At 41.3% G+C, this 18,169-nt stretch overlaps 1 protein-coding gene across 1 annotated transcript in view; it reads left to right on the forward strand.

Annotated features, from left to right (window-relative positions):
• The window catches only part of DCC (DCC netrin 1 receptor), a 1,173,736-nt gene that overhangs the window by 12,008 nt on the left and 1,143,559 nt on the right, over positions 1-18,169 (forward strand). Inside the window, exons 4-5 of the mRNA XM_059893793.1 lie at positions 280-401; positions 518-572. Coding sequence (XP_059749776.1) covers positions 280-401; positions 518-572 — 177 coding nt within the window. The remainder of the gene's footprint in view (positions 1-279; positions 402-517; positions 573-18,169) is intronic.

Here is an 18,169-nt window from a genome sequence, read left to right on the forward strand (position 1 = left end):
AACAGCATCCCCAGGTTTTGCGCACGGATTTTTCTCTTCAACTTTACCCAGCCTCAATCTTTTGATGCACAGCCCAACCACAGGATTGCTTTCTGTCTCCTCTTGGTCCCTCCTGGATATTCTGTTTATTGATGTTTCGCAAGCCCCGTGGAGAGCTGTTTTCCCCCCTCTTGTTCCCTCTATTTCCTTGAGTTAGTTTTCCGAGGTTTTACCGGGGCTCGAGATCTCTTGGACCGAATGGAACTTTTTGCTGCCCCTTTTTGCTGCTGATTCTGTCAGTTGACGAGGAAAAAGGCTTCGGAGGCAGAAGAGGCGCAGGGGTGGTGGAGAAAGAGGTGGAGGAAGAGGACGAGGAGGAGGAGGAGGAGGAAGCCGAAGGGGCTCGGCGCGTGTGTGTGCATGTGTGCATGCGTGTGTGAGTGCATGTGTGTGAGTGTTGCGGCTGCCCAGGACCCCTGGCCCCGAAGGTGTTGGCTGAAATATGGAGAATAGTCTTGTATGTGTTTGGGTACCCAAGCTGGCTTTTGTACTCTTCGGAGCTACCCTGCTCAGCGCACGTCTCCAAGTCACCGGTAAGAGGTTCTTTCCTTTCTTCTCTTCGCACCCGCCCCCCCCCACCCCCCCTTTCCTTCTCCTCATCTCCTTTGGCGAGTAGTAGAATTGGGGTAGAGGGAGAAAGGGCAAGATGTTCAGCGCTCCTTCTGTCCCCCATTTCCTCACCGATGATAAAAGATGGGAAGACTTTTTTTTTCCCTGGGGGTAGAGGATGTTGGCAGCTGGGGAAAGGGGCGCCTCTTGGCTTTTTAACAAATCTGGTGCTTCTCACATCTTTGCTTTTGCAAATACTTGCATTGGTTTGGAGAGCTGGCGGGCTGGGGCAGGGAGGAAGCAGGTGATGGGGATGTCTTGAAAGGAACTGGGTTGGATCCTTAAAGCCTCGCAAAGCTGCGGAGGAGGGGAATTGGGGCCACAGGGCCAAGTGGAGGAGGTCCTCCAGGGGGGCTTTGAGGGAGTCTGTGCGGAATGTAGATGGTGGGGCTGAGTCGTTTGTATGTGACGCATCTCTGGTTTGGATTTTTAGACTTGCTGATTGAGAATTCGAGAAAGGGACGCTAATGTGTTTTGGTACTTTGGAGGAGGGGACGGTGGGGCCGAAGGAGGCTGCAGAGTTGCCAGGAGGAAGGAGGCGTGTTTTGTTTTATTTTATTTTTTAACAGTGAATGCAGCTCTCAAGCTAAGTCTCCAGGACATTTCCAAACTCCAAATGATTGCTATTCTGAGGAACCAGCCCCCTGGCCCTGGTACTTGGCAAGCGCAGTTCCTAATTTAAAAATGGCAAAACTGTTTGGGTACTGGATTGGGTTAGAGCAGGAAAAAGAGGGGTCAGAGGGGTGCTCAGGGCTGCGGCAGTCTGCGAATATGGAGCTGGAGGTTTCGACGGCCAAAAGAATAATAACAATTTAAAAAAGAACAAAATGATTCATTATAACAGTCTACTGGTTTTGCCGGCCTCGCCACAAGTGTAGATGGACACTAGGGTATAGGGAGTGGGCCCGGGCGGGGAAGAAGGGGAGAGCATTCAAATCCCTTCGGAAATGACCTTTCCCCAAATCCCAGAGGAAAGGAGCCTCTGGCAGGGGCCAGGCGTTGGGTGGGAACACCCCAACATGTGGCTTGGAAATGAACAGGGAACAGAATGTAAACCGCGTCCAAGCCCCCAGCCCCCAGCCTCTCGGGAGCCTGAGGCTCCGGCTTTCTTGTTGCTGCTAAGTGCTGCGCGGTCCAGGGTTGCGAGCGCCAGCGGAGAATGTGCCTCTCGGGTGGTTAGGGATTCAGACACTCAAGCGCGAGGCTCCCCAAATTTTTGACGTGGCCGAACAGGAGCAGGGATCTGCGCATCCACAGCGACCCGACCCTTCACCTTCCTTTGGCCTGACAGAGCGAGCGAGCACGAGCCAGCGAGAGGGGTGTGTGTGTGTGTGTGTTCCGGCGCGGTGCACGCGTATCAGCATTCGCTCCCCCAGCAGCCCATGCTCCCTCCCTCCGTCTCAGGCTGGTCTCCTCCTCCGGGCTTCTCTCTCCCGGAGCTTTGTCCTCAGCAATTACTCCCAGAAGGTGGGCGGGAGACTATCCCTGCAGTAAAGCAGTAACGAAAGGTGTCTTTAAAAGAAGGCGCACCCTCCTTCCGCACAGATTGACTTGTGCTCTCGGGCAGTTTGGTGGAAGGCCAAGGAGGAGAGAGAGGAAGTTCAGCGGGGCATCCTCGCTGGGTAGAAAGTCTATGGAGCGAGGCCTGAAATGCGTGGGCTGAAAATATTGCATTAGACAAGGAAGGTGTGCAGAAATGGGCAATGACCTTTTGTCAGTTACACTAAAATATTTTAAAGCCGTTTCCCAACTGTCTTTGGCAAAGGGTGCAGATAAATGAATGGAGATGGATTTACATATGTTTTACTAATATCTAAATTAATTATCCCCCTTCCCACTTATTTAAGTTTCTTGTCTAGAAAGTTAGGACCGTATATTACTTTATTTTAATTAACTCCTCAACGGACAAGTCTATGATTGAAAAGGCAGACAAAAAGATACATATACAAGGGAAATGCCTGTGGATAGGCTTGTGGGTCTAAATCTTTAAGCTCCTCTATACTTCTAAATCCACTTGTGTTATTTGCAAATGTGATGTAGTTTGCGCCAGTCCCAGGAAAGTGGATGGTGCAGTTTTGAGATATTGCTAATTCAGATCACTCTGATCTTTGCTCCTTAATCTGTTTCTCCTCTTTCTCTTAGTAGCAATTTCCCCTCTTCAGGGACATGGCAGGGAATTGATGATGAGGAAAGCACAGTTCACTCTACGAGAGAACCAGTAGGAGGTGCCCTTAATAAGGCCAAGTGTCTAGTTTACCGGCAGTGAAATTCCCATTCAGCAGGATGTTTTTAAAGACTTTGTTGATTGGTGACAAAGGGTTATGGAGACAAGTACAATAGCACTGGCTATTTTCCCACTTCCTAGATAAAGTCTGAAACTGCTGTAGATTTTTGTGAAATCATTAGGACATAACAAAGGGCATCCCTGGACAGTGTTGGCGTAGGATGGGGAAGTGAAGCTGGAGGAGGAGGCTAGTGGCTTTTTAGTTGGCTTTTGTAAGATGCTGTCTTCTTATATATTTGACTTGAGCAAGCAAAGGCACTAAGTAGAGTCCTGGCATCTCAGAAGAGATGAAAATTGTCGATGGTAATGAATGCAATCGCAAGTATACATGTTAATTTTAATTGATTCTTCACATATATGTTTGGGTTACGTTCGATTAAAAACATCAGTGCGCGTTTATGTTGTCGGGACATGGTGAGATGAGGCTTGCTACCTCCCCTATCCACATCTTTCTCATCCCCCGCAACCAAAGCAGATCCAATGCCCCAGATCTGGCTTTGCTGTTGAGTGGAGCATGGCAGGACCTGAGGGCTCCTGGGCAGACCGGCTGTCCACTCCTCTGTGAGTGCTGCGGTATAAATCACCAGGGACCTGTCACAGCATCCATTTCCCACACAACAGCCTTGCCCTCTGAGTTATGAAGCATGTGAAACAGCCACCACATGTGTTATATGTGCATATATTAGGCTTAGTGCATTTGCTTTAATGTTCTTAAGAGCTGGGCTGGCTTGAGCTGCTCTTAGGCATTTTTTTTTTTTTTTTCTGGGGAGAGATTTATAACTTCCCAGTGTGTATGACTTACATTTATTCTTGGGCAAGTTAACCTTTTAGCAAACTTCCTTATTGTTTTCACTGAAGAGGAAGAGCTTTAATCCTATCTAAATTCTTCAATGAGCCCTGCTGGAAGTTTCTCCCGGAGTACAGGATATTTACAGGCTGTAGTACGATTTTCTCAGCTAATGGGGAGCTTGATGAGATTTGAGGAGGTGATTTTTAGGTGGAAGGGGATATTTTTACTTGTTTCTGGAGAGGGAAAAGATGACACTGCATCTTCCAAGGGAATTCTAGCACTCTAGTTATCCTCAAAAGCATCTTTTATGAGAGGAAAGATTTCTTCCTCTCTGGCTTACATTTCTTCTTTCGTTCAATAGTTTGAAATTCTTCAAATGCATATGATTTGCTCCTAGAATGTTTCCTGCTGTATGTAGTGGGATCATCTAGTACTATCTTTCTCCTTTGGAAACAAGCTGTATTTTCAATCTTAACTTCTCAACGAAAACACTTTTTATCTTTAGGTGATGCTTCATGTACATAGGTAGTGCTGAATTTCTGAACAGAATATTTCTTTCCATGGAAGACTGGGCCCCGAGATTACAATTTAAAGCAAATATTCTTATACTTTTTCTTCGGAAAATTTGCCATCTGAAACTTTGCTTGTGAAATTTCTTTTTCCTCATACTTCTGCCAAACAAAGTAATTCTATGATGAAAGGATGCAGTTGTTTCTGGCATTTGCTTATATTAAAAGCCAATCATATACAAGGAAGAGAGCATTTTCACCCTCCGTGCCACCTCCCCAAATGTATGACTTCGGGGGGGGGGGGGAATTGAGCTAGTGCTAAATACATAAAGATGCTTCTGGAAACCAGTGTGCTATTTCACTGGTGAGTGAGCTCTTCTGGCCTGGCTATGGACCTTCCCACTTTCCAAAGATATGGCCTGTATTGCGCTCAGAAACTTGCACTGACTTAGGAACACATTGCTGTATTTTGGTATTTGTTACACAGCTACTAGCTCAAATGATCAATTTTTGATGGAGTAACCTACCTCAGATGATAATCTCTTACATGAACTGTATACGCAAATCTCGGGAAACCTTTGTTTTGCCTGAGTAAAAGGAATAATGACATAAGCCTGCCAAGGATTACTTGATTAATTAACTGAAGATAAAATGTCACTTGGTTCTGGAAACATACCGTAACCCCTAAAGTGGAGTGTTAAATACTATGCACATTTACAATTCATAAAACATAAACGTGGAATCTTCTTCTTTTTTCTCTGTTTCTTTATTTTGATACTCAAGAGGAGGATTGAAGAGTTTCGTGAATTGTCGCAACAGTTATACCTTAATGAATTGTAGCCTGGGATCTCACTAAGTCTTGATTGAAACACACTGAATTAAATATCAACATGATGCCCGATGAACTGTTCTACAGCCTGCTTGCTTCTCTCCAGCCTATCTCTACAGAATTATAGCTCTAATCTCTGAACTGTATAGCATCAACTCTGCCTCCCTTCATACAACCCAGGAAAACCTTTCTCACTGTGAATCCAAGGTCCTGATCCACAGGCAATGCATTTAACATGCTGTACTACACTTTGCAAGGTCATGGGGATTTGCCTTAAAAACAAATTTTTAAATTTTCATGAGTGTTTCTTTTTTGGGAGGTTAAACTACCTGTATATTCTAAAGACAGCTAAGTGGTACTCTTACTATAGGAGACTAACTAGTGGCCTCTCAGCCAGTATCATTGAAATTTCAGAGCTCATAGAGCATTAATGGGAGGTAGAAATGACCACCAGGGGAGGGTAGATTATGCCAACCTCAGCATGCTGCTTTTTTTTCCAGGAGGATGTTACCTGCTTGGAATAATAGAACTTTAATTTTCTTCAAAGTTACTACTTTTCAGAGATCAAAGCACTTCTTAATGGGTATTATAAAATCAGTAGCATGGCACTGACCCCAAAGCATTTAAGATATTTTCCTTCAAGACAAGACCTCAAGTAAAGCAAATGTTAAACTTGTCAATTTAAAAAAAAAAAAAAAAGGATGAACAGTCCAGATTACTTTCCCTGTAGGCCAATTGAAACGTGCAAGATAAAATGACATGTTACACATGCCAAGTGGGTAACAGCAAAAACTAAAATGCGGAATATTACACACCTTTATAATTGCAGCACAAAGGTAAATTACAGTGCCTTTTAGTATTCCACAGTTTGCTTCCTCCTTCAGTAGATGGTTGATTCCTTCTATTTCTCTGCTTTAGTGCTGGGCTAACACACAGAAATCTAGGTTGGCTCATTGATGATCAAAATTACTATAGTGTTTTAAAGTTCTTTGACACATGTTAGCCTGAGGTTTAAAAAACAGACCTCTTTAACTCAACTGTTAAGTAATTTTTTTTTTTTTTGGTGGTTGAGAAATGCCTGACCTTATCAATGGTACAGTTTAGAAATACATAATAATGTGTATGATTGAATATATTTCTTCTTTTTCATTATTGATGGTGATTTGCCAATGGTTATACTAGTACATGTTGCTTTTTTATAAATAGTTTGAAACAACCATATTATTCACAGCTTTCATTTCTTGGGGGAATAGTTCAACCAGAAAACATATAAATCATTCCATATTTATTGATCATATTTTTAAAGTTTATTGTTATGACATGACCTGGGTGAGGAAATTTCTCTTCTTTCCTAAATTCCATGAGCCCAGTGCCTATAACCTACTTCTTATTTTTGTGAGGTACTTTAGCTTAATTTCACACATCCAAATTCTCTGACTTCTTGCTTGTTCAGCCATTTCACGGTTTCAAGAGAGGAAGGCCCTTTATACTACTTGTGATTATTTTGAGCGATTTAACGGGTACGCATTGCAATTTGGAGATTTTGCTCTTGTCTTTTGCTTATCCGTTAAAGACTAGTTCTTGCCAGAAGGCTACTTTTGGGCATACCTAGGACAAAAATGTTCCACTGAATTAACTGAATCTTTATGATACAATCTAATGAAAATACCAACCCGTTAGTGTATCTTGACCTGATAAGAGAGCTTATCAATACCAATATTACTCTGGTATCTTAAATGTTCTTAAATTGGCTTTAACATTTTTATAAGAGAATAAACGAATTAAATGGTTAATATAAATGTTATTTACTCTAGTTAGTGTTCTTAGTACTGAAGTTCCTTGTTAAACACCAATATTTCCTGATTTTACTAATTTTTTAAGCCTTTAAAAATGTTTATCCACTCCCTTAGCTGCATTTTAAGTATGTAGAACATAATTTAACCTGTCCTTAAGAAGCCCCAGGCATTACTGTGGCTCACTTATTATATTATCTGATCTTATAGGGATGATTTCTGAAGATATTGCCTCATGGAGGACTGTTTATTTCCCATTAAATGGCCACAGTCTATTGCTTTGTTTTCCTAAGACTTTTATTACTGATTTGTAGAATGTGATTTATCTACTTGTTTGTATCCAGCTGGAAGTTCCCCCTGTCGTAAGACTTCTTCAGAGAAGTTTTTCTCTTTTCTACTTCTGATTTGCTGAGAAATAGGTAACTGTGTTTTGTTGAGATGTGTCTAAAGTAAAAGAGGAGATTCTAAATCAAGTCCTGAGTCCTCACTAGCTAATTGGTTTTCACTAATGGGTTTGTAGCATTTCTGAAATCCGCTATTACTTTGGATGCCACTTTTCTTTATGTTTTTCCTTGTTAAATGAGGGTGTGGACTAGACAACTTCTAGTTATATTACTATTTTCAACATATGATTTATTTAAGTTATGAGCATACTATATATATAGTGTTGGGTATAATTAATAATAATAACATTGATCACAATAATAATTTTAATGAAACAGATAACCCATGTACCCACCCGCAGTTTTCTTAATTTTGTATTAATTAGTCCCTTGCCTTTTTATAGTTTTGCTACATATGCTTGAATCTTTAACATATGATTTTGCTTTGCCTGTACTTGACCATATAAAATAAATATAATGTGTGTATTCTTCTCTGGTATGTAATTTTGCTAAACCTTAAATATTTGAGATTCATCTGTGAGAATGCATATGGCTGCACTTCAATCACTTTCTCTGCTGTATAATATTCCATGATACTAATTAACCACACTTAATCAATCTACCATTGCTGAACTTCTGGGAAGTCAGTATTTTGCTATTGCCAATAATACTGCTATGAACATTCTTATCCATGTTCTGTGGAACAAATTTGCCACCATGTCTAGAGTGCATGTCTAGGGATGGAGTTGCTGAGTCATAGAAAGGGCATCTTTACTTTTAGGGGACAATGACAAGTTGCATTGAACTTTGCATTGACACTCCCACCAGGAGCAAAGGACAATCTTCTCTGTTCCATGTCTCCACCAGTACTTGGTATTGTCATATGTTTAATTTGCCCTCATCTGCTGGATGTGGATTAGCGTCTCACTGTGGTTTTAATTTGCATTTCCCTGATTGCTAATAAGGTTGAACATTTTTTCCCATAAATTTATTGGCCATTTGTGATTTCAGCAAGGTACGTCTATGATTCTGTTTTTCCAACTGAGCAGCCATTTGCTTTGTGGCGTCAATACTATTACTGTTAGTAGTTATTCTGTTTTTCCTACTAAGCAACGTTTGCTTTTAGGTTTAGATGTGGTTGGTCATCTAACTTTTAGGAAGTTCTTGCCTGATACTGTATCATGCTTACTTTAGCCCAAACTTTCCCTAAACAGCTTTCCAGAATGAACACTTATTTTAGACTGGAAGAGAGATCCTTAGTCACTGTCGGATTGTTGATTACCTAGAGTAACTCTTGCCATGTCAGTATCCTGCTTTATCCTATTTATTATGTCTATGCAGCATGTCACTTACAGGGAAGCTGGATCCTGAGGTGCCAGGCTTAATTTGAGGAACCTTATAAATCCCCTGAATATGACAGAAGTCAAAGATGACTAAATCACAGAATTATAATGCTGGATACCAAGTATGAGTTAAAATCCTAATCTGGCACTTGAACTTGGGTATGTTTCCAATATGGTATAGTACACAGGCCCAGGATCATTGTTACATATATGACTGTGGGTTTCAAAAAAAACCCATGCTTGCACAAGGGCATACGCACACCTCCCAGTTTTGGGGGGGCGTCCCTAATTGTTTCACCCCTTCCCACGGGACAGACTAATGAGGGGCCCTGGATGGAATAAAGCCTTGGCTATGCTAGCAGTGGCTTCACTGGGGTGTTGCCTCTGTGCCGACTCATTAGAGATGTGAGCCAAGGCTGAGACATTTAAGCAAACCCCTTGCGCCCGGAGTCCTCAATCCATTGTTCCCACATCTTTGCTCAGCCGCTTGGGATCCCGGAAGAATATAAATTAGAGAGAAAATCTGCAAAGCTTTCCTTTTCATGTCTAATGTCTGGGCAGAGCTGTTCCCTGCAGGACAGTTTCTAGTTATTTTCCCTTCTGGTTTGAGATGTCTCCAGGGATGGTTTGTTCACTGTTTCCCTTGAAACTTTTCAGCAGCATATCAGTTCTTGCTGTTAAAATTTCATCTTACAATTCATCTTAGATAGTCCTGTTCTAAATATTCCTCCTGTCACTCCTGTCACCCAGCTCCTGGTTCCTGTTTGCCCTCCTCAGTGGCACTCTGTGTCTTCTGTGCTGAAGCCTGTTAGATGATTTTAGCCATAAATCATTCTTGCCTCCCCCCTGAGTCCTCACTTAACCAGACTGTAAATATTTAGTTCATTTAATCTTTCTTCATACCTCTCCAGAAGCTTAATCATGTTTATTTTTCTTACCTGAACTCCCTCTAGTTTGTTTATATCTTTCTGGTAATCAAGTGCCCCAAATTTAATGTGCTCTTCTAAGTAAGCTCTCCCAAGTCATATATTAGGAAATACAGATTTAGCATAGCGTTTACCTTATTGTACAGTCATTCACGGACACACATTTTGTCTCTCAAATTTTAAGTCCTCATTTTTCAGGTAGGACTATCAATGCCTGACAAAATCATTGAGGTATTATAAGGATCAAATAAGATGAAGACTTTTATTCAAGATAATAGTTACTAAACATTTACTGTGGGTTACAAAGAATTAAATGAAAGGCTTAAATGTGTCTCTGCCCTCCAAGAGTTTATCACTAAGAGAAGGTGACAGGCACAGACATAACTAAACGGGTTACAAGGCAGAACAAAGTACTCATTAAGAGAAGAAGCACAAACTAAGCAGGGTAGACTCTGAAAAATATCAACTACCATGTTTGTGCATTATATCATTAATATATTAATGCTAGCCAGATGGGGTGACAGAGCCAATTCATTCATCCTTGTATCCATAGATTGATTGACCAAAAAGAAAAACAAAAAGAAAGGAGTGTAAAAAGTTGTCAATCATGTTTAAACCAAGCTCACGTTTGGCAAGAATGAGGATATGGAGTTTTATGTGGCAGATCTGGCAGCCTATTGCTATACATACATCCCCAGACCTCCATGACCCTTTCTTTCCTTATTTATTGAGTGCGTGCCAGGTATTGTGCTAAGGTGGTGATAGAACTTTGAATGCAGTGGATGGAAATGCTAATCAAATAAATATGTTAATAAGTCCATTATTTCGAATGAGATAAGCCTTTGAAAGAAAGAATTATAAGAGAGCAGCTCAGATCCAGCTCAAAGAAGGCTCCCCTGAGAAAGTTGTGGTTGGCACCCGAAGAATAAGTAAACGTGGTTAAAGAGGGGATGTTTAGGGAGAGGCAGGGGAGAAAATGCTAGTGAGAAGGGTGAGTGCAAAGGCTTCGTAGTGGATGGAGGCATAGTGAATTCAAAGAAGATGAGTGTAACCTGATCCAGGAGAACTAAGCATGATGATGGCTTGGCTGAGGCTGGAGAATACCCTTGGATCCTGTCTTGAAGATAGTAGCTACTCGTACTAATAAATATTGGTTGAATGCATTGAAATGAATTCACAACAAAGACCTTTTTCGAGTTTCAGCACAATCATTTACAAATTTAAGCAAATTGAGTAGGTAATCCTTGCCCTGATTTTATTGACTATTAGGTGTGAATTTTTTTTTTTTTAACTTTTTTTTGGGTATATTTTATTTATTTATTTATTTATTTATTTATTTATTTATTTATTTATTTATTTATTTATGGCTGTGTTGGGTCTTCGTTTCTGTGCGAGGGCTTTCTCTAGTTGTGGCAAGTGGGGGCCACTCTTCATCGCAGTGCGCGGGCCTCTCATTATCGCGGCCTCTCGTTGCGGAGCACAGGCTCCAGATGCGCAGGCTCAGTAGTTGTGGCTCACGGGCCCAGTTGCTCCACGGCATGTGGGATCTTCCCAGACCAGGGCTCGAACCCGTGTGCCCTGCATTGGCAGGCAGATTCTCAACCACTGCGCCACCAGGGAAGCCCCAGGTGTGAATTTTTGAACCTACCTATCCCACATGTTTAGAAATACCTATGGGGTTGTGTGGACACAATGTAACATGGGGGAAAAAAAATCTTTGCAAAGTGTAAAGAGCTAGATGAATGCAAGTGATTATTAATGAGCATGTGTAACAGGCTACTTCCACTTTGAAAGCTACTTCCACTGAACAGAGAGAAACAGGACTTTACCTTTTCTATTCAAATAAGATTGGCACGGAGACATTTCTTTTTCCCGTGGCCTCCTTTGAAATGTACGCCTGATAACTCTAGGTGACTTTTTAAAAAAAAGGAAACTGAACTTAAGATTTAAAAATGTTTGCAGCTTATTTTTTCAAGATGCTCCTGTTGTATACATTTTCTTTCTATTACTGTTCCTTAAGAAAAATGGATGAGTGTTCTCCTAGCTTTAAGTTACAGATCATTTAGAAGCCATTGAGCTTGCATCCCCTTTCCTCCACTGCTGCCAAGTTGCAAAGGAGTTGGCTGCATGGTCCTGTGGTCTTGGGTTATGATGAGAGACGTGGCACAACCTGCGGGGGAAAGCCTGTCAGCTAGTGGACTTGACCTCGACTTCCCCATCTGTAAAATGGAGACAAAGTCGACTTCTCTTTCCCATATCTAAACTGGAGATAAACTCACTCCAACAGTTAGATAAACGATATCCATTCCAATGCTTGACCCTTAAATGTTCTCTAAAGGCTAGCTGGGTTTAATATTATCCTACTATGGGCTAGATTTATACTGGAATAGTCTACATATAGCAGATTTCACAGGCATGGGCAGGGCACTCTAGAACCCTCCTCAATTTCATTGTTGTAGTTGATTTTAAAGACTTAGAAATAAAATAAGATGTCAGACTCTAACAGCAATTTTGAAATCAAGCCCATGCTTCGTTTAGTGGGTCATGGTTAGTGGTCCATGGTCCATGCCTTTGCTAGATCCAGAGGCTAACAGATTCAGCTAAGTTAGATCTGACACGGTACAATATTGATGAAACTTGGCACTGTATGATGTACCTCCTGTGGATCCTTCATCCAAATTAACCTCCTCCTTTAACTCCTGTTTGGTTAACCACATCCATTTCCTGCAGACCCATTGAGTCCAGCATCTACTTAGCATGAACACCTGGAGGCTAGTGCTTGCTTGGTTAACGTGCAGTGCCAGGTATAATATGTCCCGAGAATCTTCTCTCTGAAGAAGACACTCTCACCTTGGCTAGGTATTAATGCCCAGCTCTATCCTGTACAATAGAATCAGAATCTCTGAGATGAGGCCCAGCACACATAGTTATTAAACCTCCATGGATTGTCCCAACGTGTAGCCAAGTTTGAGAATCAGTGTCCTAGGACCTTGCTATTCAAAGTGTGGTCCATGGACCAGAAGCATTTGCATCTCCCAGGATCTTTTTAGGAAAACAGAAAGTGAGTCCAGACCTCAACTTACTGAATGAGAATTCCAGGTGACTGAGAAACACTGCCCTAGGAAACTGAAAACCCACTGATGGAAGTGCCCCTGGGTTCGATTTCTTTGTAAAAATCTACTCAACGGGAAAAGGCTCCATCCATACTTGATTAATCTTAGCTTGAAGCTTCTTTGGAGGACTTTGGCTTCAGGAACTGGTCTTGGAATGGCGAACTACACCAACATCCAAGAGCCTTCTGGTGTGTAATTTAGCAGCTAATGTATTTCTTGGAGACCATGACATGTTTCCTTTTCCTTGAGATTAAAGGCCCTTGAAAATGCTCTCTGGGTATTCCACCTGCCTTTTCCCTTCTTATCAATGCTCAAGGAAGAAGGCACATTGTAAAAGGGTCTGCGGCTTTGCGTTCCATATTTTCTCCTCCCTCTATCCCCTTTCCTCCTTAAAAATACTCAGATGCAAGGAAAATGGCAGGCACTTGAAAGGGACACTGGGGCCCTGGGTCCATCCTCACCCTCCCTTCTCTGCCTCTTGGGTCTGATGCTAAAAGCTCACAGGTGCTCAAAGTGAGACCCTGCCAGTGACCCCATGCTGACTCTCATCTTTTGATGGGGAACGGTCTTCAGGGCATGAAACAGACCAGATGTTCATTTGCCTGGGCCTCTGTGGCAGGGGGAGAAGGGGCGTAACTGAGATTTTGGAAGAAGAGTAAAGCTTTACAGACAGAAAGCTCAGTGCGAGGTTTTGAAGCTTTTTGCTCTGCACTGCCTGGCAGAGAGAGGAGCTTTAACTGGCGTGCTCCAAATCAGACTCTACAAGAAGAGAACCTGGGGGGTTCAGCTGTGCAGATTGGATCAATCTGAATGAAAATCACTAGTGTTCCTCTTGGTGAGAGAAGTTTTCTGCTTCGCTCATGAAATGTAGGCTCTTTTCAGGTCCTGGTAGAAAATGAGTAGGGCTTTTGTGAAAGGTTATGTAAGGCTGCTGGTTTTTTTTTTTTTTTTTTCCCTCTAGAATAAAGTTCTGTTTATAGAAGGGTGAAACCGCCTTTCGGGGAAAAAATGCATTTCATAGCCTATAGCTTAGGGAAGATAATTTAATCAATCTTCAAGAATGAATTAAAGGAAGAGAAGGAGAACAGACTCGTAGGTGGAGGGAGTAGGACATACAAAGAGGAATAGGCCTGTGGGAGAGCTTGATGGCTCTGGTCCTGACGCTGCAGCATTTAGGGGGCAACCAGCTGTTCCTGTTTGCCCAGGACTGAGAGGTCTCCTAGGAAGCAGGACTTTCAGTGTTAAGAGCAGGACAACCCCAGGTAAACTGGAGTGTTTGGTCTCCCTAAATTAGGTACCTGGGGTGGGGATGGGAGTGGGGAAAATTCTGAAGGGTCTTCAGCAGTGTCGTGGTATTGTAGCCAACATGCTGTTAGCCAGATGGAAGAATAAGTGGGGGCAGGCTGCAAGGCCTATTAAGAGGGGGTTGTTCCATCAGAGAACATGGGTCTCCATTTGATGGTTTACAACTAACTTGTACCTTGGCTATCGTTTTGGGTCATAGAAGTCCTTACCCTCTAAACCTGTGCTAACATAAAATTTGATGTCCAAACTTGAAGGTTTTCTTTTTTTTTTTTTTTTGCCAACTACCTGGTCCCCAAACTGTCAGAAACAGCTTATTTTCAGTATCAGGATATATTGGAGATGGTAGAATAATTTATTTATTAGAGAAGCATGTCTAATACTTTTGTTTTAATGTGCCTTGTATAATGCTGGGTGCATATTAATTATCTAACAAATACTCACTAATTGATTTCCATATAATGGTTATTCTCAAGTTTGCACAGAATCTGAAGTTACTCTTATGCACAAGCCATGCCAAGTTCAGTTAAGGATATATTACATTTCATATGAGTACTCAGCTTTTTCCAGAGAATTTTATTTTATTCTCCTCTTCCCTCTCGCCTTCTTTTTGCTTGATTGTTTTTTCCTTTACATGGCACTCTTACTAATTTTATTGGTGCCATTCCAGAGTTCTTGGGAAAAATTCAAAATCAAGGAAATCCTGCAAACACTAAAATGCAAGTATGTGAAGTCTATAGAATTTGCTATCTCTTTAAGCCCTGTTATTACTGCATCTAAGGCATTTGTCAACTCATAGGTATGAAAATGAAACAAGGTAAGATAGGTGTATAAATACTTCCAACATAATAATCCCAGGGATAGACTCTGTGTTTTCCTTAGGAGAACCATTCCTGAAGACTGGGTTGAGTCAAAAAATTAAAATACTATTTTTGGTACTTCCCTGGTGGTGCAGTGGTTAAGAATCCGCCTGCCAATGCAGGGGACATGGGTTCGAGCCCTGGTCCAGGAAGATCCCACATGTTGCAGAGCAACTAAACCTGTGTGCCACAACTACTGAGCCTGCGCTCTACAGCCCGTGGGCCACAACTACTGAGCCCATGTGCCACAACTACTGAAGCCCATGCACCTAGAGCCCGTGCTCTGCAACAAGAGAAGCCACCGCAATGAGAAGCTCACACACCGCAATGAAGAGTAGCCCCCGCTCACCGCAACTAGAGAAAGTGCACGTGCAGCAACGAAGACCCAACGCAGCCAACAATAAATTTATTTTAAAAAAAATTAAAATACTATTTTTGTAGAAGTCAGTGGAAGCCAAGACAAGATCATGGATACAAGAGGGGCACCCAGGATGAAAAGGTCGAAAGGTCAATTCTTCATGTGTTTCAGCACATCAGTCAAGCAGGAAAGGACTTCAGCAATTGTTTGAGATGACCGTCTCATTGTCCTGATGATGAGACAGGGTTTCAGAGAAGTTAACTGAACACCCAAACCACAAATCTAAGAATGAGTGCCACGAAACATTTCTGCACACATGGAATTAAATCTTGGCTCTACCAAGATTTAACTTCGTGACCCTCATTATGATTCCCTCCTTATCCCTAAAACTGGGAAAACCATTGCTGAATGGGTTAATTAAACAAGGAGAATCACACTAAAGGATTATCACAGTCCTTGGTACATAGTAAGCACTAAGCTATTTCTGTTTTTATCCGTTCATTCAGCAGATGTTTATTGAGACCATGTTTGATTTATCATATTTGTTGGCTCTTAACGTTGGATGTATAATAAAAAGCATCTTACATACTACCACTGTTCTCATAGAATGAATAGAATGCTTGGGGAAATAAAACCTAGGCAGTTTAAACATGAAAAAAAAAAAAAAGACAAGCAGAGCTGCAAGACAACATATTATTAAGAACCAAATGATTGAGAAGTATAGATAGAGGAGAGGAAGAGAGAGAAACGCTGTCAGAAGGGCTTCATGAATAAAGAGGACAAGTCTGGTGGGCAGGGTGTTTGGGATGTTCCTGTGTGGACACTTTTTTACGTGTCCAGGATCTGGACAAGAAGAAAAGACAAGAGAAAAGATGGTGAACGCTTCACTTCCATGAGTCAGCTACCCACTGGCCATGGCCACCAGTTCCCATCACCAGCAGTGGCTTCACTAGCCTCTTCCACAGCAGATCTGCGATAGCCAAGGAGAAAAGGGAGAGAGAAATGACAAGGTCATCTGGCGAAGTAGCTTTGGCAGCATAAATAATGTAATTTTAGAATGAAGAGGTTTTATCTGCAAGCCGTTTCCTAATAATTTTAGGGAGGTCTCAGAAGGACAGAGGGCTCAGGAGAAGACAGATCCCATCATGCACCACATTTTGAACTCCGAGATCTAGTAGCTGCAAAAGCCAATTCAGGCCCCAGCACTGCTGGAATAAGTCTGTGCTGGAAATTGTTTCCATCCTTTTCCTTTTAGGAGAGCTTCAAAAATGTATAGAAAACTTTGGTTCAAGATGCCAAAATCCTTTATTACTAATGCATGAAGGGTGTTAGCTAGGCCATAAAAGATTTTCTATACTTTTTACAGCCAAAGGGCAGGTAGCCCAGCACAGAATTTTCAGCTTAAATAGCTCTTCCTTTGTTCTTTCACCCAAAATAGTCACGTAAGATTATGATAATTAATAATTGATGAATGGTGATGATGATGATGATGTTGCCTTATGTTTGTCTGATATTTTATATTTTCCAGTGGCTTTCACATCCATTATCTAAATTCCTCTCCCAATGCATCTAAAAAGTGGGCAGAAGAGCTAGTTCTTCTTACATGTTTTGTGAGTGAGGTTATGAAGACTGGTGGACCATTACTTGTTTAAGATCACATAGAACTTACTAGTTCTGTAAGAAAAACCCAAGTCTTCTGACTTTTAATCCATTTACTCACTAGTTATATCTGACACCTTCCAAAAGCAAGGGCAAAAAACCAACAAAATCTGTCTTTTTGGTTTTCCAAAAGTACATGTACTTAAAAAAATGACATCCAGCATGCAAATCTTAATTTCTAATAGCATTCTCCAGTAATAGGAACAAGGATTCCTTGGTGAAATGGCTGATTCTAAGACTTAGGCTGGAAATAGGTAAGTGCCAGAGAGTACGGAAGTTCTTTAAAAAAAAAAAAGAAAGAAAGAAAGAAAAATGCACAATGATAGAGTGTGTCAAAGGGACACAGGAGCTAACTGAAAGCTCTCAATGGCCAAAGCTGGAACAATTTGAGCAACACAATAAATCAAGTAATTTTGAATTATAACTCAAAATACAAAATAAATATCATGGGTCTATACTACTATAAATAAATTCCTTAATAAATAAATAAATACATGGAAGAGAGGAGACAAATCTCTCATGCAGAAGATTTCCAAATACTTTATATAGATAACCTACCCTCAAGGAGGTGGGTATAACCCCTACTCTTTTCGGTGTGGACCGTGCATAGTGACTTCCTTCCAAGAAGTACAGGATGCAAGGGGAAGGGGGAGAGTAACTTTACGGGGGAGGGGGGTGGGAAACTTGACAGATGATCAAGGTCATCGTCGACAATGACAAACCATGATAAGAGCATGTACCCCTGGGAGGATGTGATGACAGTGGCACTTCATCTCTGTGAACTTCCTTTCCCAAACCCATAACCCCAGTATAATCACGATTAGACAAACCCCAAGTGAGGAACATTCTACAACATACCTGACCAATACTCCTCAAACCATCCAGGTCATTAAAAATAAGGACAGTCCGAGGAACTGTTGGGGCCAAGGCAAGCCTATGGAGACATGATGATGAAATGTAATATGCTGTCTTTTGTGGGATCTTGGGACAGAAAGAGGACTTTAGGTAAAAACTAAAGATATCTGAATAAAGTCTGGACTTTAGTTAATAATAATACATCAGTACTGATTCATTAATTTTAGTAAAGCTGCCATAATAATATGTTACTAATGAGAGAGGAAATTTCATATGGGATATATAGCAACTTTCTGTACTGTCTTCACATTTTTTCTGTAAATCTAAAACTATTCTAAAATTTTTAAAATGATTTTTAAAAACATCCTATTTAGTTTTGTCAGAGTGGAAAAACCAGCAGAGTACTTAATCCTAGTAAACTAATTTCTTCCTCTAAAACAAAGATGATAGTTTTGTTCTTGTGTGATTATTCTGAGGATTATAGATGATGTTTCTACAACCCTTATTATCCCAGCAC

This window comes from Balaenoptera ricei, chromosome 14, assembly GCF_028023285.1.
Source record: "Balaenoptera ricei isolate mBalRic1 chromosome 14, mBalRic1.hap2, whole genome shotgun sequence".
NCBI classification, from domain to species: Eukaryota; Metazoa; Chordata; class Mammalia; order Artiodactyla; family Balaenopteridae; genus Balaenoptera; species Balaenoptera ricei.